Source organism: Ochotona princeps, chromosome 28 (genome assembly GCF_030435755.1).
Source record: "Ochotona princeps isolate mOchPri1 chromosome 28, mOchPri1.hap1, whole genome shotgun sequence".
NCBI lineage: Eukaryota > Metazoa > Chordata > Mammalia > Lagomorpha > Ochotonidae > Ochotona > Ochotona princeps.
This window is the reverse complement of record NC_080859.1, coordinates 18,781,057-18,805,893: the sequence shown is the minus strand read 5'-3', so window position 1 is coordinate 18,805,893 and position 24,837 is coordinate 18,781,057. Positions and strand designations below refer to the sequence as shown.

The window sequence follows — 24,837 nt, the reverse complement described above, 5'->3', positions numbered from 1 at the left end:
CACAATGATTGGGCTAACTTTCATGACTACTGACAGTGTCAAAGGGTTTCCCTTCACCACAATCTTGTCAATACTTGTTACCTCTGTCTTGTTTATAGTGACCAGTTGTACTGTGTGAAGTGATAGTGGTTTTGACTGGTGTTTCCCAGATGATGAGGGATAGTGAACATTTGGTTCACCTTGCTGACGGCCACGTGTTGATGTCCCACTGACAAATGTCTGCTTACATCTATGACCCATTTTCAATCTTATGCTTTTAAACTGAGCTCTTCATATGCTTATTTCATTTCCCTGCCTAAATTGCTCTAGCTAAAGCCTCTAGTACTATGTTAATTTTTAAAAAGGAGGCATATTTATTTTACTTCAAATCTTAGAAAGCCTTTGCTTTTTTCACATTCATTATGATTCTAGTTAGCTTTTGGCTTCTTATATGTGGTTTGCATAAAATTAATGTATGTCCCTCCTATGCTTAACTTGATGAGTTTTATCCCAGAAGGATATTGCACTTTATCAAGTGCCCTTTCTACATCTCCTGAAAAGATCACATGATTTCTGTTCTTCAGTCTGTTATGCTATATCACGTGTATTGATCATTTATGTTGAAGTTCTCTTTCATCCCTTGGATAAAGCCGATACAATCAAGTGATGCTTTTAATGTGCTGTTGAAGTTGATATGTTCATATTTTTGCCAAACCTTACTGCACCTGTGTTCATCAGCCTTCAGCTTTCTTTCTTGTTGTATCCTCACCTGGCTTTGGTATAGGGCTAGTGCTGGCCTCATAGAATGAGCCTGGAAGACTGCCCTTCAATTTATTTGATCTGAGAAGGATGGGTATTAATTCATCTCATTATTTGCTAGAATTTAGCAGAGAAGCCATCTGGTCCTGGACTTTTTTTTGATGGGAGTTTTTTTTAATTCAATCATTCTATTCATTATTGTTCTATCAGTATTTTATTTCCTCATAATTCAATCTGGATATGTGTATACAGCTAACAATTTGTTCCTTTCTTCCAGATTACTAAATTTGTTGCCATATGGTTTTTCATAGAAATCTCTAACAACCAGTTGTTATTCCAGGGGTTGTTAGTAGCAAATCTCAGTATTCATCCACAATTCTGTATTTGAAATTTTGGCATTATATTTCCTTAATTAGTCCAGCTAAGTATTACCAATGCCACCTTATAAAGGAACCAGTCCTTTATTTCACTAAAGGAATCAGTTCTTTATTTCACGGATTTAAAATAAATCATTAAAGCCATAGTTAAAGAGAAAGAGTCAGAGACACGCATCTTTTGTCTGCTGGTTTTCTTGCCAAGAAGTGGCAACTGCCAGGCTAACGCGGCCACAGCAAGTCAGGAGCAGGAGCCTCATCTAGATCTGAGCCTCCCCTGGCATTTTGGGGGTGAAGCAGGGACCAAGGCACTTGGGCTATCTTCCTCTGACTGCTTACCAGTCATTATTACGGATCTGTATCCGAAGTGGAGCAGCCAGGACACAAATCAGTACTCATACGGGATGCCAACATCACAGCTGGTGTTTTATCTGCTACACCACAACACTGGCCTCAATTATTTTTAATGTTGTTCCCCCGATGGGATTCAGGTGCATCTGGGAAGGTGGACCCATTTGGCTTCTGAAAAAAAGCTTAAAAAATACTTAATAGACATGTCTTCTCCTGCATTTCTTCAAATACCACTTCATGGAAAATCTCATGTCTTTCTTTTATTTCAGTCTACCCGTGTCCTTAGAGGTGAAGTGAGGCGGTAAAGAGCAAAAAATTACAGGATTTGTCTTAATTGTTTGGCCATTACATATATGTTAATTGGTTTTTAGTCCATTGACATGCAAGATAAGTATACTTATTTTGCACTATACTAGCTCATTTTTTTTCTTTCTTCCTAAATTACAATCTTCACTTCTGTCTTCTTTAGTGATGCATTTGATCCTTTGCTTATTAGTTTCGGTAAATCTGTTACAATTCTGGTTAGTGATTACCTTGAGGCTTTAGGGAAAAAAAAGTTCCATAGCCCTCACAAGTTATCTGGAAATTATAACACTGCACATGAAAATATAAGACTATAGAGAGAAAAACATATCAGAAACCCTGATAAAGTATGTTTGAGCTCTATTCCTCCCCCAATTTTGAATTTTTGATGTTATTTTTACACCTTTCTAGATTGTTGATATTTTAACATTTTAGTATAGTGATTATAATTTAATTTTCACAATAAAGATATGACATCACATGCTTACAATATTTGAGCATTTTGAATTTTCAGTATAGTTACTTTTACTAGTGAGCTTTCTAACCTCTGCTGTTTTCTTCTTGTTAACATCTCTTTAAGTTCAAAGAAACACCTTTAGCACTTGAGGTAACATAGGTCTGATGGTGCTGAAAACTTTCTCAGTTTTTCACCCAATCTTCGACAAGAAAACAGAAAACCACCCAGGGCAAAAATGCAGTTTCTTCAACAAATGCTATTAGGACAAATGAACAGCAGCCCGCAGAAGAAACAAGACTCTCACCTTTCACCATACACAAAGATCAAACCAAAATGAATAAAGGATCTAAACCTACACTCAGAAACCATCAAACTATTAGAAAAAAATGCAGCAAATACTCTGCAAGATATGGGCACAGGCAGAGACTTCCCAGAAAAATCCTCAAAAGCACAGGGAGTCAAGACCAAAATAAACAAATGGGACTACATCAAACTAAGAAGCTTCTGCACAGCAAAGGAAACAATCAGCAAAGTAAAGAGCCACCAACAGAGCAGGACAACATCTTTGCACACTGCACAACAAATAAGGCGCTAACACCCAGGATATACAACGGACTCCAGAAACACAATAACAACAAATCAAACAAACCAGTTAAGAAACAGGCGAAGGGAATGAGCATTTTTCTTTTTCTAATTTTCATTTTTAATTTAGAATTTTACAGGCTGAGGTGTGGAGAGAGAGAGAGAATAGGTTGAGAGAATAGGTTGAGAGCTGGTACCCACCACTGGGAGAGAATGAATTGAGGGCACATGTGAACTCTCTGGATTGTTTCTTAAAACTGTATTTTCATCTGAAATTATTTTAAAAACAATTTACTTAAACACTATTACAGCAGGCTTTTTATTTGTCTGACAAAATGAGTTGGTGTTGTTTTCTTTTGTTGTTGTTTGTCTTTAAATGAGCTCATATGCTTTGGGTTCCTAAATAATTTGTCTTGAGGATAGGATTTTTTCATTCTTCAGGAACAGTAAATATTGTGCTAAATGATCCTTGCCACTTAGACATTCCAAGAAAGTAGCTTCTTACTAAGAATGAGGTTAAAATGTAGATTTTTGCTGATTTTTAGTATAGCTTTAAAACAAAAACAAAATGAGATTCAAATGGGTGGTACAATATAGCTTTAACTTTTCCACCAACATATCTGATCAGGAAATGATTAACCAAATTAGCTTCTTCCAATGAAAACCATTGAACTCTTACATATAATGACATATTCTTAGATATAGTAACATTTTGCTTTTGTTGAATTACTTTAAAAAGTAATGCTTTTATCAATATACAACAGACTATGAAATTCTTTAATCACTTGCAACCCCTTTGATCAAACAAGCTATAACTTTAAGTTATAACTTCAAACAAGCTATAACTTTTATCATATACACGTGACCGCAAAGGTCCATTGAAAGCCATAATTAAGTATAAAAACTAGAACGAATCTTTACACAAAGAAGTACTTTTTCACATTCCATGAACTCCGCACATTCAAGGTACCTTCTGTCATTCAGGTCTCAGCAACCAGGCCATCTTCTAGGGGACTCCTGATAACCAATCTTATTTAGGTACTCCTGTGTTTTCCTCATATCTCAACCATTCTTTACTCACTGCTACCACAATTGGCATTAGAATGTGGGCCATGAGTCAGTAATTAGACCTTGGGGGAGGGGGACTGCTCATAAATAGAATGGGTGTTCCTAAACAAAGGATCCCAAAAAGCTCCTTCACTCCTTTTGCCACATGGCAATGTGAGGACATACGAGGAGAGCAGACCATAATCTAGAACAGGCAGCTCTCTCGAGAACCCGACCATGTTGGCACCCTCATCTCAGATCCCATCCTCTAGAACTGTGGGAAGTAAGTTCTGCTATTCAGGAACAACCCAGTTCACGATACCTCACCAGAGTAGCCCAAATCGTTACAGATATTTCGTAACAACTTACAATAAGGGCAACGGTACAAAAGGTGTTGCAATAGTCTGTGTGACATAGCAGGATAAATAGTGTTATCCTTTACTAAAATAAAGAATACTGGGGCTTGCTTTGTGGTGTAATGGATAAAAGCCATCAGCCGCAATGCCTTTTCCCACATGAGTGTAAATTTAAGCTCTGATGTTCCACTTCAGATCCAGCTCCCTGCTAATGTGTCTGCGAAAAGCAGCAAGATGGCTCTAGTACTTGGAACTCTGCCACCCATGTGGGAGACCCAGATGAAATTGCTGGTTCTTGGCTTCAACATAGCTCACCCGGGGGTTCGGGCCTTGGGATTCCGGGGCAAGTGCTGCTCCTCACAGTGTGGCAGCTGTGGGGGGTGCCCCTGCCAGGTCGGACCCAATGCTGGGGGCTCACGCCAAAGACACTGCCGCAAGGCAGTGAACGAGTCCTCCGCCTCCCCCAGGGCGGCCAGTGCACCATGTGGTGCCAGGCTCCGCCTGCTGGCTGCCCAGCCAGGGAGCTCTGGGGTATCGGTTGTCTGAATTGCTGCTTAGGTAGCTAGTTGAGTCAAGGACGCTAAGTCACACTGACTAAGGCAGAGGCCAGGACAAGTGAGGGACTGAGATAAGCTGAGTCAGAGCAACCACTGGCAGGCGCATGATCTACGGCTAGGAACAGGCCCAGTTGGGGAGGCATGGGGACACCTTAACTGGGTTCAGGTTCCCACCAAGGGGTGCGTGTGCTGGAATGGGGGCTGCATTCTATCTAGGAAACAGTTGTAGTCACCCGAGGCACTAGTGTGGGCTGGGATTGGATGCACCAGGCCAGTTCAGATCCCTACACCATCTGGTGTCATGAAGAACCAGAGGGTAGATGTGGGACTGATTAGGCTGGGTCCCAATCCCCTCTTGAGCCATGCGTGAGCTGTATGTGGGTATGGACGAGCCATGGCCGGGCTGAAACATCCAACAACAAGAACCAGAATGGAGTGAAAGCCAGCCAGGAAAAGCCACTGTTCCTGCTAGGACAGGAGGTGAACTGGGTAGGGTTGGCTCAAGGACCCCCTGGCAAGCGCAAAATCTGCCATTGGGAGGGGTTCTGATGGAGGAGCCTGGGCAACTCCTCTGGCAGGACACAATCCCTGCAGGTTAGCGCAAGAAGAATGATAGGAAACAGCCCAGAATAGGCCATGGAAAGTTTCCCACTGGCACACATTCAGCATGGGTCAGGAGCAGACCAGGCTGAATCAGTTCATGTCACCCACTGGCAAATCCGATCACCAGAACAGAGTGTGGGATGAGCCGGGTTTGGTCGCGACAAAACAAGTACACATTATGGAATGCCAGGGCGTGGTTGCCTGTACTGGATATGAATGCAGCATCCAACCAGCACACGTGAGATCCAGGAAGGGAGGGGCAGAACCAGTGGGGGGATTAAGGGGCTGGTCCCCTCGCTGGACAGCTACTCCCACTGGAGAGCATGGGCTGGGATAGAGACAGACCAGACTAAGCAAGGCTACATCACCTGTGCGCTGCATGTGGATTAGACCAGGGAAAAGCCAGGCTGGGCTGATTATTCCCACTGGTGCAAGCATAAACTAGAGTGGGTGAGGGATGTATGGGCATAGCCGCAAAAGCTGGCACTGGGGACTAATTCTGTCAAGTCAAATCACAGAACCACATAAAGAGTGCATAAACGGGGACAGAGAGACCTGAGAGGGAAAAAGTGGGTTCCCCCCTCTTGGGTCACTATTCCCGTGGGAGGGCATGGAAATTAGGCCGCGGGCTGGGATGGCTAGATAGAGAGGCACTCAACAACACCCGTGAGGGCTGGATGGTTGAGTTGGTTAGATAGAACTAAGCTTTAATACCCATTGACAAGTACAAGAGCCAAATGGGATGGGGGACAGGCTGGTCTTCTGCTACACATACTGGCAAACCAGGGTAGGGGGCGGGCCTGGTGGGGGTTATTGTGGGTCGCCCCAACTAGGCTGCAGCTCCCACTGGTTGATATAAGGGCCGAACCAGACTGGACTGCAATACCCACTGGTTCCAGTGCAACTTGGGACCGAAAACAGAACCAACCCAGCAACTGAAACCATCAGCTGATCGGGGTGATGGACTGTGCCGGGCCCTGTGCTTGCTAGAACATACAAGAAACTAGTCTGGGAATACCTCAAAGTTTCTTTGGAGATCTCCCTAATCGAACTGCTGGACTCAGAACTCTAATCAAGAAAAGACAGAAGACAGAGCAGATCAATCATTCATCTCAGCTATATGTTGGCAGCGAAATATGGGGCAAACGGAGACTTTATAATGGACCATATCAATCAGTGCACGACCTCATCGAGCGAAACTGGCAGCAACTCATAACCGGAGAACTATTAACACCACTCGAGCACATATCTCAGAGCATGCCCCACATCCGGGACTCGGAGTGGGCGGGAAACCGGGTGGGGCATCCCCCTCAATATCCCCCTTTACCTCAGATACATGATGGAAACAATATGGACATAATAGTATTACCCACTTCCCTATCCCCTTGAACCTTTTTTTTTCTTTTTCTTTCTTTAACTGTAATTAACTATGTAAAGATTGTCAACAACAATACAATAAAATAGATTTAAAAAAAAAAAAAAAACATAGCTCACCCTTAGCTCTTGTGGCCACTTGGGAGGTAACCTGTATAGATTGATTCTTCCTTCCTTCCTTCCTTCCTTTCTTCCTCCCTTTTCGCTCACTCTCTTTGCCTCTTTCTCTCTTTCTCTCTCTCTGCCTTACAAATAACAAATGAGGGAAGGAAGGAACGAATGAAGAAAGGAAAAGAAAGAAAACGAATGTGAACGGGTCCAGATAAACAGTCCCAGAAAAGATTAGAGAATGAGAGATTCTGAAGAAGTATAGAATAGTTCTAAAGTACAGAACAGACCAGAGAAATACAAGATATCACAAATTCCTTGAAAGTCTTAGCAAATAAAACCAGTTGTTACAGGATGAGAACAAGAAATGTATAAGGCCGAGTCATGATTAAAGAAACCAGTAACCACTGTTTTAGATGGTAGCAATCACCAAACTCAGATGTGAAATTCTAAATCTGTAATAAAAGGCTAAATTTTAAAGCAGTAGGGGACATAACAAAATTAATTAAAGACAGAATCAAGACAAAGAAGATCAAGGAATAATTTTTACAAATCTAAAAATTAGCAAGTCTTATAACAGTTAAACAAAAATAACACACGTCTCAGAGTGAATATTCAAGTGAAGCAAATTAATCTTTTCTTTAAAAGATTCAAAAGAAGCTCCTGGTTCTTGGCTTGAGACAGGCCCAAATCAAGCCACGGTGGACAATTGGGGATGAAATCAGTGGATGGAAGCTCTGTCTATCCTCCCCCCCTTTTCTCTCTGTAACGCTGCCTTTTAATTAAAAATAAATCCTTTTTATAAAATGATTTCTTTTTGACTCACTCAGACTTCTTTTCACAGGTCTTGGAAGATTCTTCAATCCTATTCTGTAGCTCCAGGACAGCCTCCTCCTTGTTTAAAAGCATCTGCTGTGTCTGCATAAGTTCTTCTGCTAAAGTTTTCAACCTAGAATGAACAATTTCCTCACTGTCAATCAACAGACCAGTTAGGTGGACTTCACACACACACACACACACACAATCATACACCTAAGGCTGTGACAGCCCAAGTATTCGTTCCATGCAGTTTAGTTTGAAGTAAAACTCAGTTCATTGATAGCGTTAGCCACATTGCAAGTGCTAAAGGAAAAAATCAAAACAACAACAAAAAACATGGCTAAAGGCTTCCGTAGTAACGGGGCAGAAAGGAACATTTCAAACATCACCAAGCGACTCTTGGATAGTGGTACAAGAGTCATACCTAATCAAAAAGTATACAGAAACAGAAAGAAGGAAACGGGTTCTTAGGTCATGAATGCCAGCCATGTCCCACAAAGAATGAACAGCAGAAAGATCTGCCTTTTGTTTTTGGATAGATGTGTCCATTTGGCCTGATCAGTAGTTATTTGAGACCCCAGGCACATTCGTAAGCCTGCTAAAATTATTTTCCCATTTGTAATTTCAGTGCACTAACATCTATTTTATACCATTGTTTTAATCATCAAATGAACTGAATATACATATAACGATGACTATTATTTGGTAAACATTCAGTAAAATGGTAAGTGGCATTATTTGCATATGTTCTATGTTCAAGGAAATCTTTAGGAGATATCTACTATTATGTTTATTTTAAAGAAAAGAAGATGCCATATAGATTTGTGGCAGCTGAAATTGATGGCAAGCTATTTTTATTTCCTCATATTATAAGAAAATTAAGAATATTTTCTATAGAAATTTCAAGAGAATTTAATACATAAAAGGTGTACTCACAGACAAAATAAAAGACTGAAAATAATGTAAAACATCTATTTTAAATGAGTTTACAAATGCTTGTCTCTGCATCCAAGTTGAAATTGATTAAAAAAAAAAACCTCCTTTCATTTTCTTCACTGCATTTCTCTCCACCATTATAACTTTTCTTAGAGTTTTTTATTATTTATTTGAAAAGCAACATTACAGAGATTGGGGATGAGGAGAGAGAGAGAAACAGAGAGAGAGAATCTTTCATCTGCTAATTCACTCCCCAAATGGCCAAATGGTCAAAACCCAGCTGGGACTGGGTCAGCCCAAGAGCATCTTCCAGGTCTCCCACTTGGGTACAGGGGCCCAAGAACATGGCTGAATTTCCACTGCTTTCCCAGGCCATCCATAAGGGGAAGGATCTGAAGCGGAGCAGTCAGGACCGGAACTAGCACCAAAATCGGATGCCAGCATCTCAGGTGGCAGCTTAACCCAGAGAATAATCCACTGATAAAAATTTTGCTTTCTCATATACTTTTTTGCCTTTCCTTCCTGGTTAATTTTTCATTCAACTGTCTTCTCAACCCTTTCATTTAAGTGAATTTTTATTAAGCACCTTTTTGAATGTGTCTTTCTATTCTAGACATTAGGGGTTCAGGAACAAAATTGCCTGCAACATTCAACCAGACAAAGAGCAGAAGACAGATAATTCAGAGGAATCAAAATATGTGGAAAATATTTTCCTTTTTTTTTTTTTACCATTAAAAGAGAACACTGTAGTAATTACTTCATACACAGATGACATAGAAGGAAATCATTCAAAGATAATACAGCTAGCTCTCCACATCTAGGATCTCCGTATTCAAAGATTCAATCACAAATCAAAAACATATTTTAAGAAATAAAATTATGTCTCTACTAAACATAGAGCAATTATGTGATTTTCATTATTTCCTGAACAATACAGTATAAAAACTATTTATATTGCATTAGGTTTTAAACAATCTATAAGACACATGGAATATGTGGATAGGTAATATCATATACTATTCCATCTTATAGAAGAGACTTAAGAATCTTTGCATTTTGGTCCTGACACCAATCCTCCTGACACATAGGGATGACCTGAATTCCTCCTTACTGGAATTAAGAGAAAGTTGTTTTTAAAATCAACTGTAACTGCTCACTGTTAGTGCAGATCCATAATGAAAGTTTATGTATTTCACCTTTGAAATGTCTTCTCACACAGAGAATTAGCACCAAAGGCCAGTACCTATACATGAGTATATCCATAATATACTTTAGGTATATGCAATGCATAGCACGCATATAATCTTTACATAACAGATGCGACGCTCTGAGACCTAATTCAGCAACAACAACAAAAAATCTATACTCAGTGAAAAATACAACATTTGAAATCCATTTTCTCATATTTTCCTGCTTTGATATGGTAGGCAAGAATCGACAGTAAAAAGTAAATAAAATGGTTTATATCTGTGTATGGGTGACAATCAAACTATACCGAGTTGTAAACTATGCCACTGATTTGTGGCACAAAGCAATGTGAAACGATAAAAGTGTCACATATAGTCACTGTCACGAATGCTTGATTCCACAACTATAGTAGGAAACTACCCACAGACAGCAGAAAAACAAATGAATAAAACTTTATGTACTCTGATGTTCAAGTTTTATAACAATTTCATGTGTTCTGAAATGCAATTCTCATTTTGATTTATTTCAATTATCTTAAAATGTTAACAGAAATCTTAGCTCATGGGCTATAGAATAATAGGCAGAAAAGCTGTACTTGGCTTATGGGAAGTACAAATCGCTAACTTTCAACACAGAAAATTACCAGTCTTCAATTAAAATAGTCTTACTCATATTCTATTTTAAATACATTCCCAATAGACATTATTAGTTTGAATTCAAATAGTGTTCTGGTAAACATGAATCCTGAAATTAAACTTTAGTTTAGGTAAGACTATATGTTACCCAATCATAGGGAATTCAGATATATTTTCTTTTTTTTTTATTATTATTTAACTTCATTAATTACATTGTATTATGTGACACAGTTACATAGATACTTGGGTTCTCCCACCCCTCCCCAAACCCTCCCACCATGGTGGATTCCTCCACCTTGTTGCATAACCACAGCTCAAGTTCAGTTGAGATTCCCCCATTGCAAGCATACACCAAACATAGAGTCCAGCATCTTATTGTCCAGTCAAGTTCAACGTCTTCTTAGGTATATTTTCTACCAATAGATTATATTTAATAATAAAGAATCTCAACAAATGGTTAATATTTAAAATAAATCAGCTACTTTAAAAATTCAGCAACAGAAGCTCCCAGCACTATGGCTCAATTGGCTAAATCCTTGCTTTGCAAACCCAGGATCCCATATGCTTGCTGGTATGTGTCCCAGCTGCACCACTTCCCATCCAGCTCACTGCTTGTAGCCTAGGTAGAAACAGTGAAGATGGCAGTGCACCCACATTGGGAGACCCAGAAGAAGCTCCTGGCTCCTGGCTCCTGGATTTGGATTGGTTCAGCTCCAGCTGCTGCTGCCACTGGGAGAGTGAACTAGCAGAAGGAGGATCTTTCTGTCTCTCTCTCTGTAAACCTGCCTTTCAACAAAAATAAATAAATCTTTAAAAAGAAATTCAGCAACAACAACAAAAAAATCCTATCCAGCTGAGAAATGAGTGAAGGGCTTTAATAGTTCTCAAAAGAAATACAACTGGCCAACAATTATATGTCTTAAAAAAAAATTCCGTATCACTAGCCACCACAGAAATTCAAATCAGAACCTTAAAGAGGTATCACCTCAAGCTTGTTATGCTGGCTAACATCCAAAAACAGTAACAGAAACTGCTAGGATGTGGGAAAATGGGCGCGCTTGCACAACATTGTTGGAAATGTGCAGCCCTTGTTGAAAACATGTTTATTTAACTTTAAAGCAATACTATGATAAAAAATAATTGTTTTCTAACCCATACTCAAAAATACACACCAGGAATCTTCAAAAAACATCAAGGAAAATGGTTTTCAAATTTTTGCAACAAGGACCAAAAAAAAGTTCTAAGGTGAGAATCAGAGACGCAGAAAGCTGCAGTCCATGGGTGCCCTGCCCCGAAGGTCCACACAGTCAGCTCGACCCCAGGTCAAGGCTGGGAGCCAGGAACCCAATCCAGGTTTCCGTGCATGTGGGCGGCAATTACGTCAGTCATCGCTGATAACTTCCATGGTTTGCATGAGCAGGAAGCCGAAGTCAGGGGCCAAAACTGCTTATCAAAGCTGGGTACTTCACTATGAGACATGGTTATCTTAACTGCTAGGCTAAACGTGCACCACAACTGTATATTTAAATTCCATTTTCTACTAATTTCATCTCATATATATATATATATATATATATACATATATATGTATGTATGGGTTATAAAGGAATTACCTTTATAAAGGTTTATCTTTAACAGTACCAGTAGACACTGTGGAAAACTCTGGGAATAAAATTCTTGAAAACAAATCTCCTAAATTCATTTTCCTAAACACAGATATGAACATGAAATATAGCTAAAATTTTGTCTCATTAAGATGTAAGAAATTAAATCTTCTATCATGTTATTAAAGATTTATTCTCTTTATTACTTTTGGATCCACTGCTTCATCATCATAATTAAGAAATAATGATATACTATAGCTAATTTTGCTTTCATTATACCATCAAAAGGAATAAAAAAATTCCACTTAGTTCATAATATATCTGATTTTACATTAGTGCATAAAAGGTAGTATTTCTCACTTCACCACATTATATCTTCCAATATCAATATGCTTACCCCTTTGAGTATTAATTAAAATTAATTATCAATTTCAATGTAAACTTATTTGAAAGAATTAAGCGTTACAATCTTATATACTTCAATGAATAAATGGATAGATTATTTGGGAGCAAAAAATGCTAACAGGAAAAAAAACAGTACTAGTTTAGTAATTTATACCATGACACATATTATTTATATTCCCTCACAAGCAACACATAAATTAAGAAATCAGGTATTTCACAGCACAGGAATTGAAAAATTTTGCTAGCCATTTTGGAGCATGCATCCAACTCCGCTGGTTAGTTTCCCAAACCTCCACACTTCTGAAAATTTTACTAGACAATTCTGTTTCTATGGGAACCTGTCCTATATTCTGTAGGATATTTGGCATTTGAGACTAATGTCTTCAACACATTGTCAATGGTCCCCTGGAGAACATCATCATCCAGGGTGAGAACCACCATAAATACTAATGGTCAAAGCCAACAGGCAAAGTCAAAGACACCAAGACAGGGGAACAGTATTAGGAAACTCCTTTATAGGGCTGTAAGGAATAGCTCTCCATTGCAAGGTACTCCTGTGCCTTTTTCCTGTGAACAGTGGCCGTTCTATAGCCATCACCATGCCTTTATCTTGTGTACAACATGTGTGAATTATTTGTTATTACTTAATCCATCTGGCCAGCTTGAAATTTTTCAAACACCTTTCAAAGGCCTCATCCATGACACTTCTCTAGTTCACTGTCTTACCACTACAGGGTAATAAAACTGAACAAAAGATAGTTGACTTTAATTATGTTATATAAAAACTGTTGGTTGAGTTATTTGAGGTAAAACTTCAAAAGATGAAATGACATGATGAGAAGATGGGCTAAATCTTTAAAATAATGTCTCACTTAGGTTTTCTAAATTCAAAATACATTATGAATTGCCTTTAATATTCATAAGAACTAAGAAACATATCAAGATTTCTCACAAATTCTTTAAATTTTATGCAACAGAAACAACAAGGACATTGTTGGTTTAACAATCAAAACATAAGACATGCCTGTCTCAAGAGAAAACTCAATAAAAAAATTCAACTTCTGCAGTAAATATTCGGACAAAAGTGACTGTTACCTCTTACCATTCAGTATTTGTATTCCCAAAATGGCTCTGCCAATAATTTCAACAATGAAATGTGATTTTTCAGAAATACCAAAATAAGTCATGATAATCAAAAGAATATACTTCTCAAAACATGGTACTCTGATCAAACTTAATTTACTTTTTATTACTTACAATAAATTTTGAGATACTGAATGTACTACAGTACAAAGCAATTGAAGCATCAATATTTAAGCTGTTCAGATGTTTTAAATACTTACATTACTTGTAAACTTTCTGCTGTTAAATTATTCCACATGATCTCATTTGCCTGAAGGTTTTCATTTTCTTCTAATAACGAAGTATCAAACTCAATTTCTTGTTCTTTAGCAGCTGTTGTTCTAGCAGAGTCAAACAATTTTTGTTAATTAAAGTATACTATCTTAATATATCTGATTAGACAGCAAAACAGAGTATTTGCTCTTGACTGAAAATTAGATTAACTAAGTAAACACAAATAATAAAAATCAAATTAAATCCTAGGCATGAAAAACACAGTCATGCGATTTAGCCATAGTTTACTCGTTTGTAGCATGCAGTTATTATCCACTAAATTTAGACCTGTCATAATTGCAATTAGTGAAAAATTGATGCCTTGAATAGTCATTATTACATCATATAGCTTAATACACATATACAGCCTCGGTATTATTACACAAATATTAATAAGAAAATACAATTTCATGGATTTATTAACATTAACACTGATACAGTAACAACCAACCAGCTTTTTTACATAGCATTATGTAAATTAGTTGTTATTGAGAAAGGACTTTCAACATCAAGGGTAGACAAATTAATTTGAAATACTCCATGTAATAATAAACTTTGAAATATGCATTATTTATCATTTGGTAGAAAAACAACACTGCCAAAAATGCTTAAGGAGACATGTAAAAAATCATACCTGTGAACATCTATGAAATTATTGTATTCTGTACTAGGATCTATCTGTTCAACAGACAACTGAATTTCTTTATGAACATTCACTATTTCCTCTGTAACAAGACTGGTTATCTGGCTGTATTCATCAAATATACCTTTCCTGAAAACAAAAATAAGATGTTAGAACATTTTTAAGGCTTTATCAAGAGAAACGTAACCCCAAAATGGGATCAAAATAATTTATATCAATATTTACTGATGTTAGTCTCCCACATACCTATAGAGTAAAATATAGGGATTATATAAATGTACAAATTAGCAAGTTACAAAATCAAATAATAACTACAAACGATTCAGAACAAATGTTATTTTTTAAAACATCCACTTATCTATTTGAAAATGTAGGCTAGCTGTTGATAATCTTCCATTTTCAAACATTCTGACAAAACCTTTGGATTGTGTCACATGGAACTCTGATCAGCTCTCATCTGTCTAATGTACCCTTCCCATGTTGGCCAGCTCACAGAGCTTACTCCAAGACTCTGTACAATCCACAACAACTGGTTCTACTCCTTTAGTGACATCTAACATATCAGACCTCAAGCCAGTGACAAAAATGTCACCAAAATCATTAGCCTGATCCAAGAAATGCAAATTGAGAAAAGCTATTTTGTCGCAAACACCAACATGCTCAATTAAAAGGGGCTCTGAAAAAGTGGCCTCAACAGCAAATACAGAGGAACAAGCTTATCTTGCATATAACTACAAAGTAGGGCTTGTTCTACTTTTCAAAAATCATCATTCTTAGGAAAGTAAACTTTAAAGACTTTCTTATGATGAAATTCCTCTCAATTGTTTCATTTGTACATGGAGGATATGGCAGCCCATTGGGGCCTGCAGAGGACACCAAGTACTATGGCAGAGGAAGGATCAACTATGCCAGCCAAGCAATGACAGCCAAGCAGTGAAAGGAGACTCTAGGGTGGGTTGTGTCAGCCAACGGACATTAGAAGGATTCCTCATCCTTAGATTGACCATCTCAGAACCATCTAAACCACGTAAGCAGAACCCTCAGAACATGCTCCAATCAGGGACCCTGGGGTGACATTGGGTGGCTGTTCCCCACCTCCCGGTGCTGGGATGGTGGGGAGGCTGGCTGTGGCTCTTCATCTTGTCTCCCCAGTTCCCCAGAAACACGAGGAAGAAAAAGTTAAGTTTGGAGGCAATGATCTCATCTACTTTCCCCTAACCCTTGACCCTCCCCACCCCAATCAACTAGGTAAACATTGTTAAAAGGAGAAAGAAAGAAAGAAAGAAAGAAAGGAAGGAAGAAAGAAAGAAAGAAAGAGAAAGAAAAGAAAAGAAAAAAGGAAAGGAAAGGAAAAGAACTGGATAAAATAAAAATCCTTAAACTGTTTCAGACACTGTTAGCTTCAAATACTATAGAAATGTTTAACAAGACACTATTTTAAGAAAAGGTAAAGGAGAGCCCAGCAATGTAGCCTAGCGGCTAAAGTCCTCACCTTTCATGCACCAGGATCCCATATGGACACCGGGTCTAATCCCGGAGGTCCCATTTCCCATCCATCTCCCTGTTTCTGGAAGAGAGACAGGGAGGATGATCCGTCCGATGATTCACTCCCCCAGTGGCCACAACAGCCAAAGTTGGGCCAAACTGAAGCCAAGAGCCAAGAGCCTCTTCCGGGCATCCCACGTGGGTGCAGGGTCCCAAAGTTTAGGGCTGTTCCTGACTGATTTCACAAGCAGGGAAGTGAACAGGAAGCAAGGTGGCCAGGACACAAACCTGCGCCCACATGGGATCCCAGCATGTGCAAAGCAAGGACTTTGGTCACTAAACTACCACACTGAGTCCAAAAGCTATTATTATATGGGAGGGTACTTGCCACATGGGATTCAGTTTCAGTGATATCACCAATATAACATACTTGGAAAACTGCTGTGTATCTCAAAAAGCCATTACACTAATGATACTATTGATACTTTCTTTGAGACTCCAATGAACAGTTTGAGGAAACATTAATTCATGAAGTGAAAACAAGACACACTTCTAAATTAAAAGTATATAACTCAAGACACAACTAAATTTATGGGTTAAATATTTTAAGTAGACCTTTTGCAATTTTATCCATACTGGAAAGTTTATACATTCACATTGATTCAAAACTCATCATTTCATCATCTCATTGTGAATACTGGAAAATGACCAAAAAATTTAGCCTTCACTGTTCACGGCTAAATATTGAATTTATCTTCCATCTTTTGCATAAAGACAAAAAGAGTAAGTCATGCAGATTGTGAAAAACAGCAAAGATAAATCTGATGTCAACTTTTTAGAAGTTCTGGAAGTCATTATTACCTAAGATATATTGGGAACTTGTATCCCTTCTCTGAAATGTTGTATGCAAGCAAAATAACACTGCACAACGACAGCAGGTTGTACAATCTTTGTTATGGCACCACAGAGCCCTTCAAAGGAAACCACAAAGCCATTTTATTAAGGTTAATTAATGTCAGGAAAATAATTGCTCAAGCATTGGGCTTTTTAAAACAGCTTCCCTTTTGAATAATTATGAAAATAAAAAAATGCTGTCCAGCACAATGTAGAAACTTTTATGAAAAAGGACATTATCAAATTCCAACTTTTTTTAATTGGAAATTCAGACATACAGAGAGCAGGAATGATAGAAAGGAAGATCTTTCATCCATTGATTCACTCCCCAAGCGCCCCCAAAAGCCAGAACTGAGCCGATCCGAAGTCAGGAGCCCAGAGCCTCCTCCTGGTCTCCCACATTAGTACAAGATCCGAAAGTTTCAGGCCATCTTCACTGCTTTCCCAGGCTGCAAGCAGGCAGCTGGATAGGCAGTGGGGCTGCCAGGACACAAACCGGCACCCATATGGGATCCTAGCATGTGCAAGGCAAGGACTTTGCCACTAGGCTAGTACCAGGGCCCAAATCCAGCTTCTGAGTGCACAGTGTATCATTTTTCTTTAACAGCATAACTCATTTCTGCCTGTGTACATCCTACTGTGGCCTCTCTCCCTCTTCTAGAAGCCCCAGTCACTGTATTTAAGGACTGTTCTAAAGCCAGAATTATTTAATCTAGAGATCATTCAATATTATGTGTGAAAAGATCCTATCTCCATAAAAAAGGTAACATTTGGTGATGTCGGTATCCGTGAGTTTGAGGGGCATGGTATTCATCATTCTCATCAAAAAAGTCCTGATCAGACCTTGCCTGGAGTCCCTCATCTGTCACGGTCTCCCATTGTAATCTGTCAAGTCTTGTCTTGGCTGACACAGATGCACCCTGGATATAACTTGTTCTCCCTAATTCTACAGAATACCAACAGAACAAGTAAGCAAACGAATAGCCACACATAGAAGTACTTTGCTAACTACAGCCTGTCATACAAATGGAACTGTTTGTTGTAGAAATTACCATTTTACCTCTAATATTTTAGCACATATTAATTATTCAGTATTCAGGCTTTGTATTTAACTGAAATTTTTTCACAATCATCCTTCATATTAATATACTATTACATTTCAGAACTCACTACACCTCAGGCTAACGGATGAAATTACAGAGAATTAACAAGAATCCAAGAACTTTCCTTAAACAGCCCCAGTTCCTTTTCTGAAAATACACTAAACTATCTCCACCTGAGAGATAACTTATCCCTTCTCTTGCACTATTAGCCCATTTCTCTTCTTTCTTCCCAAACTCCCCCTCCACAGCAACTGCAGCATTGAAAAATTACCCTGTCTTGGGTGAATCAAAATTGAATGCTTCATTTGGAAAGCACTAAGCAAGTCAACAAATGGGAATCCTTTCTCTCTCGTTGTCTTGTATCAAAATATACAGCCAATATGTGCACATTTTATTTAGTGATTATAGTATAAATTTTGTTTACTGATTAAAATATACCATTCCTTGGAGGAAAGAATTGCAGCTAGCTCACCTCTACATCCAAAAGCATTAGGCAGCATGTATCTCACATATGAACATCCAATAAGTATTTACTGATTTTTAATCTCACGCAAATTTTCAAACAGATTCTTTCCATAAGGAGTCTCAACTGTTCAGTATTTAAACACCCAACCTTGACATTTGGCAACTAACAATTTTTTTCACTTAAATATCCATCTACATAGAGGGAAAAAAAGGGAGCCAAGGATCATTCTCAGTGCTAGCTAGAAAGTTTCAGAACTGAGCACAAACTGAAGGGACACTAGAAGTGAAAAATCAGACATGACCAGGTCAAACGGAGTTGAGACATCCTTGGACTGAGCCAACAATAAAGCCACATGAAGCAAAAGCCACCTGAGAGAAAAGAGGTAGCAGTCAATTTATGAGGAGACTTTACAGTGACTGAGAAAGGCATCTTACAGTGCTTTTAGCATTTCTTCTTGCATCTTCTGTACGGAGTCCAGCAGCAGAGGAAGTGTGGTATCATAATACTGATTCTGATGAAGCTGCGCCCCTTTCAATGCCAACACATACTGGTTATGCAGCATATGCAGCTTCATGGTGGCTTTGTCATACCGTTCCTTGGCCTTATCTGTTTCCTTCCCTGAAAAAGAAAAAAATTGAAAAAGTTAGCAAAGACACAAGAAATGAAAGTTTGCCATCACAATATGCTGTATGTGAGCTGCCACTACATTGTTACTACACACATTTTATGCGAAACCCAACAAAAATTCACTGAATGAATGCTCTGTGCTCAGCTTTATGCAAAGTTATTTATTTATATTTATCACACAGCTACAAAGGAGGTAAAATGAAAGGAAATTTTGTGGAGAAAACAGACTTGAAAAATGAGTCGTATCTAGAAAAGTATTTGACTAAAATGGACAGTAAGTTTACCTCTCACCTTCTAACTGCATCTGTTCCTTTCTTTTTTTCATTCAGTGGGTATTAACTGGATCCCACTAGGAACTGTGCTGGACCCTGATAATTCAGTACATGGCAAAACGAAGTCCTTGACATTCAGCCTAGCGAAATGGAATATTGAGTGCATAGAAATAAGTAATATGGTATGAGCAAGAGAAAGAGCAAGTTGTGAGGAAGATAAGGAAATGTGGCTGTTTAAGATACTGTCAAAAATCCATGTGAAATGCATATTACAAAAAAATGCATGGATTTCAAGATGTTCTTCACTAAAATAAAATCACACTGGCTTGTTTTAACATTTCTCAACAGGATTTAGTTTGAGACACTAAGAAGAATAAGAAAGACATCAGTTTGAAAAGAGTGCCTGACAGAGCAACACAAGTACTGCCAAAATGGAAGCAAGAAACATCCAATTGATGGTGATGCCTGGGCGGTGGAATTGTGAAATCCCTGCTCCTTTGAGGGAGACAGGCCCACCCAGAATCAGCAACTAACGCCACATGATGCTTTTGAGGAAGGGACAGCATCATTTTGAAGATAAAGCCTGTAACAATAGCTCACCCACATCAATTTAGAGGAAAAAATTAATCTTGCTCATGCTGTAATTAAAGAAAACCAATGAGTAACACTAAGACCACGGCCAACACCCCAGACTTCTCAACTAGTTCACCTCACCAAATTCTGACTAAAAAATTAAATGAAACAAATTCTCTGCTTGGTTAGGTGCCAAAACAGCTGCGCCCAGATCAGCCGCAAACAAAAGCAATCTTCAAGGGCAATTTCAAACAAGTGAGAACAAGGTGATAAAATATTTCTCAGAAGAAAGATAACAGGATATGAAGCACAGATTCAATTATATATATGTATGTGTGTGTATGTGTGTGTATGTGTGTATGTGTGTATGTGTGTGTATGTATGTGTGTATATATATATGTATATATATGTATGTATAAAATACTTCATTTGAAAGGCAGAGAACAAAGACATGAAGAGGGAGTAAGAGTGAGAAAAATGGGGAGGGAAAGAGAACTTTCATGTGTTAGTCTACTTCCCAAATGGTCACAATGGTCAGATCTAGGCTGGTCCAAATTCAGAAGCCAGGAAACTTCCTCCAGTTCTCCCATATGGGCACAGGGGCCCAAGAACTTGCATCTCCAGCAGCTTTCCCATGTACACTAACACAAAGCTGGATGGGAAGTGGAACAGCTGGGATTCAAACCAGTGCCATAAATAAAACTTTACTAGTGTGATCCTGCACACAGAGTACAATCAAACCAGTGGCTACCAAGAGGTAGCAATGCTCTTGTCGAAGCCAACGCTGACCAGTCAGAAGCAAATCCTGGCAAACCTATGTTTAAGGCATTCAGCTTGTCGACTTTCAGAAGGGTCAGAGCAAAAACATCTGCTTATTAGGAACGTGTTCTGAGAAAGGCAGCCAAAAATGTCACAGAAAAATTCCTAGAAGCTTCACCAGAGTCCTCCTCCACAACAATGTTCCTACTCCCTCCTATTACCAAGTAAGGGGAGTTTATGAGAAACTACTTTTAAAATAGGAAATCATTAGCATCCACCTTCCAATCCTGATTTGGTTCCTTCTGACTTATCGATTCTAAATCTTACCTTTTCCTCAATTAATGATGCCAAAAATATTGATTTGCACAAATTCCTAGAACCACTACTTCTTTGCTGATGGACTAATAACTGGTATCATTGTTTAGAAAAGTATCTTGACATTAATGGAGTTTACACTGAATAACAGTTTACATTTTTTATGCTTATCTTTTAAATTCTTTCTCCACACACTTTTAAAATCCCTTTGTGGTGATGTGACAATTCTTAGGACTCAATGACTGGAAAGCCACAGGAGAAAAAAATATGTAGACATGTGGCAACAGTCTGGGAGATCCTGATAATGTAATGAATTAAATTTTTGTGATTTCTTTATTAAACTCATTCAGAAAGTATTTATACAGGCCAGCATTTTGCATTTTGGCACGGTGAGATAAGCTGTGTACAATATGAGAAAACTGATTCTAGTCCCAACTATGCTTCAATTTAGTTCCCTACTAATGACACAGCTCCTGCCACAAGACCTGGATGGAGCTTTGGGTCATACCTCATCGTTGTAGCCACTGAATGGAAGATTCTATCTTTCTCTTTCTCTCTCCCTATCTCTGTCCTTTCCTTTCTCCCTCCCTTTCAAATAAAATTTTCTTAAAAAGTATTTACAGGTTGCTAACATAATTGAGTGAATATAAAAATGAATGAAATTTAAGCAGAGCTTAAACTTTTGATGCAAACTAAAGAAATATTTCTTGTCAATTCTGACGTAAGAAGTAAACTTTTCAAATTATTAATCTGACCTCCATCCAAGCACACCCTCTAAATAAATACTGTCCCTAGGAAACAGTTCTTGCATGAAGAACTGTTGCTGCGAGAGGCTCCCTCAGTTGCCGCTCCACTTAGAATCAGCAGTCTCAGTACTTCTCATTTAGAACCCTCTCCAGTCCAAGAGAAAACCTCAACCACCCAGACCATGTCCAGATAGAGCAAATGAATATGAAAGGTGGTTTCTCTGCACTTCTGGTCACCCTTGCAAGCATGTGGCACAAGAACTACATCCAGATGGAGCAGAGGAAGCAAACGTAGCAGGTTAACACATCTTTCCTAGGGACAAATTCAAGAATTTCCATATTCTAGAACCACAGGTGAGACTTAATCCTTTTACAGAATATAAACCCTTACACATAGTCTATCAGCTGGCTCCCATACGTGGTTAATATCAACAAAATTGTCTAAGTTATTCAAAATGTGGCCCTAAAGGATCCCTTTTTACTTTATAAGATCAAGAATTTCTCAATAAAAAAATGATTTTTCAACAGTCTTTTTCCTAACCTTTCTCACTGCTGAGTGGAAACAGAATCTGGCATGAGAGCGACACATCACTTCAGTGCTGACCCAAAGGAAGTTGAAAAAATAATTAAATTCTAACCAGTTAAAAAATAAATTTTCACTATTTTTACTAGAATGCACAGGATGATACTTTGATGATATTAATTATGCAAATATTTAAGTGTATAAAAGTATGAAATAATTTGCCTTACCATGAGCTAAACCTCATGATTTGCTAAACATTATATTGCATTTGAATTTTTTAAATTTTCCAAATGTTTGTCTGCCTCCAAATAAACCTTTTTTGTGGCAGTACTATAAGACCCTAGACACATTTACTCATTTTCTATGATGCTTCAGATTAGTTTTAGTAACTTAGCAATTAGTCACTCAATACTAATCAAGGATGATTTTTAACATTCTCAGGAAAATATTCTTCAGTGTGTTCAAACATGATAACTTTTCACAGGTTGATCTATGCAGCATTTTTGTCTATAAGTTTCACTCTTCAGGGTCCTTCTTGCAGAAATTTTTTGTCAAAGAAACCAACACGTCTGAGGCCAGCCAATGCTCTTCCCCTGGAAACTGCTCACACTGCTCCTTTACAGCCACCCAGATGAGGCGGAGACATTTATAAGGAGCTGGTACCCCACATCCTTGCAGCATACCTGATCGTACTAGAACCAAAGCCTTGGCTGGCTGGCTAGAATCCAAGCCTTGTTAGTGTCTTAAGTAGAGTGAAACTTTGCCAACCTCTGCCAGAGAAGCTGCCTTAGCAGCCAAGCAATGCCTGGGGCCTTTTCCAATGTTTGTTTGTTTGTTTTCTCACTTATTCTAGTTTCAGTGTTTAGTACTCGAAATTGAGCAAATTTGATCTGACAGCAGACTAACAATTAGCCAAACAGATAATTATCCGGATATTTTTATTTCAACAAAATTTTCTACATTCTATATATTCATGATAAGACAAAATAACAAGCAATTACCAGGAATTACTATAAAGTTGTATGCTTAATTTGTTAATTATTATTGTTGGTTGAAATATATAATCATTGAATTCAGCTAGTTTCATACTTAAAGTCATATTTTTAAGAATTCCTACGTTTTAAATAAGAATGTTACTTTTTTAAAGATTTTTTTTATTAGAAAGTCAGATATATAGAGGAAGGAAAAGCTCTTTGGTCCAATCAGTCACTCCCTAAGTGCCCCCAACGGTCAGAGTTGCACCAATCCAGAGCCCAGAGCCCAGAGCCTCTTCCGGGTCTCCCATGTGGGTACAGGGTTCCAACGCTTTGGGCCTTCCTCAACTGCTTCCCCAGGTCACAAGCAGGGAGCTGGATGGAAAGTGGGGCCACCGGGATTAGAACACATGGCACATACAAGGTGAAGACTTTAGCTGCTAAGCTAACACGCCAGGCCCTGTTATTCTTAATTCCTTAGTTTTTTTAGTCTAACTTCAAGGGTCATGTTCTACACAAAACAGTTGTTTGAAGTGTTTTGTTGTTGTTGTTTGTGGTTATTTATTTTATTTGAAAGGCAGAGGTACAGAAAGACAGAGAGATCATACATGTCCTTGGCCACAGGACCAAAAATGAAGAATTTGGGATTAGAACCCAGTGCCTATATGGGATGACGGAGCTACAGATGTAAGCCAGATGGAGGCTTACACCACTATGCCGTAGTGCTGGCCCACAAAACACTCTCATGGAGACATTTAAGCCAATTTCTATTTGCACAAATTTTGAAAGTGCACACTGCCCATCATTTTCCTAGCTTCTGATGATTGATTCATTAAATACTCAATATTCCATTCGGTAAGATTTGATAATGTGAAGTACATTGGAAACATTAAGGACTTTCCAAACAATATTTTTTTGATCTTTATTAAGTACAGGCTATGGCAACCTGAAAACTACTTATGCTAAAATTACTAACAGTTTCTCATCAGTTGTTAAAAAAAAAAAAAAACTTTCTCACTATCCATGAAAACACACAAGATCCACCAATTAAAATAGAGTAAGTTTTCCAAAAACACCAAGTTTAAAACATAATTTGTACTTGCGTTGCAACAGGTTTTCTGGAGGTCTGGGTACTCTACAGCTATTTCTATAATTTATTGTAAGACAGGCATGTACAAGCATCCTGTTCCTCTCTCTCTCCTCATCTACATCTTCTTCTCCTTTTCAATCTCCATCTCTCTTGCAGATAAGCAGTTTTGAAAATAAATTCATTTGCCATGATTTGCAAAAGGATTCTAATATACCTTTTTTGATTAAGTTTTTACATGAATAGAGTCCCACGGAGACTATATTACATTACTAAATCATAAACATGCTAATACTACATAAAACAAAATTTTCAATGCCTTTAACCTACAAATTTATTATAAAAATCTACCTACTGCAATTCTTTTTTTTTAAGTTATATATATGCAGAGTGGAAGAGAGACAGAGAGGAAAATCTTCTGCCCAATGATTCATTCCCCAAGCGACAGCAATAACCGGTGCTGTGTCAATCCAAAGCCATGAGCCAGGAGCCTCTTCAAGGTCTCCCAGGCAGGTACAGAGTCCCAGGGCTTTGGGCC

General features: G+C 38.3%; 1 protein-coding gene across 5 annotated transcripts in view; it reads right to left on the bottom strand.

The window, feature by feature from the left end:
* Positions 1-24,837, bottom strand: part of FER (FER tyrosine kinase) — a 254,067-nt gene that overhangs the window by 178,749 nt on the left and 50,481 nt on the right. For all 5 annotated transcript variants that reach the window (XM_058656235.1, XM_058656236.1, XM_058656239.1 and 2 more), the window contains exons 5-8: positions 18,858-19,041; positions 14,467-14,604; positions 13,781-13,900; positions 7,677-7,799 (exon numbers count right to left, since the gene is read on the bottom strand). In XM_058656235.1, the coding sequence (XP_058512218.1) occupies positions 7,677-7,799; positions 13,781-13,900; positions 14,467-14,604; positions 18,858-19,041 (565 nt within the window). The remainder of the gene's footprint in view (positions 1-7,676; positions 7,800-13,780; positions 13,901-14,466; positions 14,605-18,857; positions 19,042-24,837) is intronic.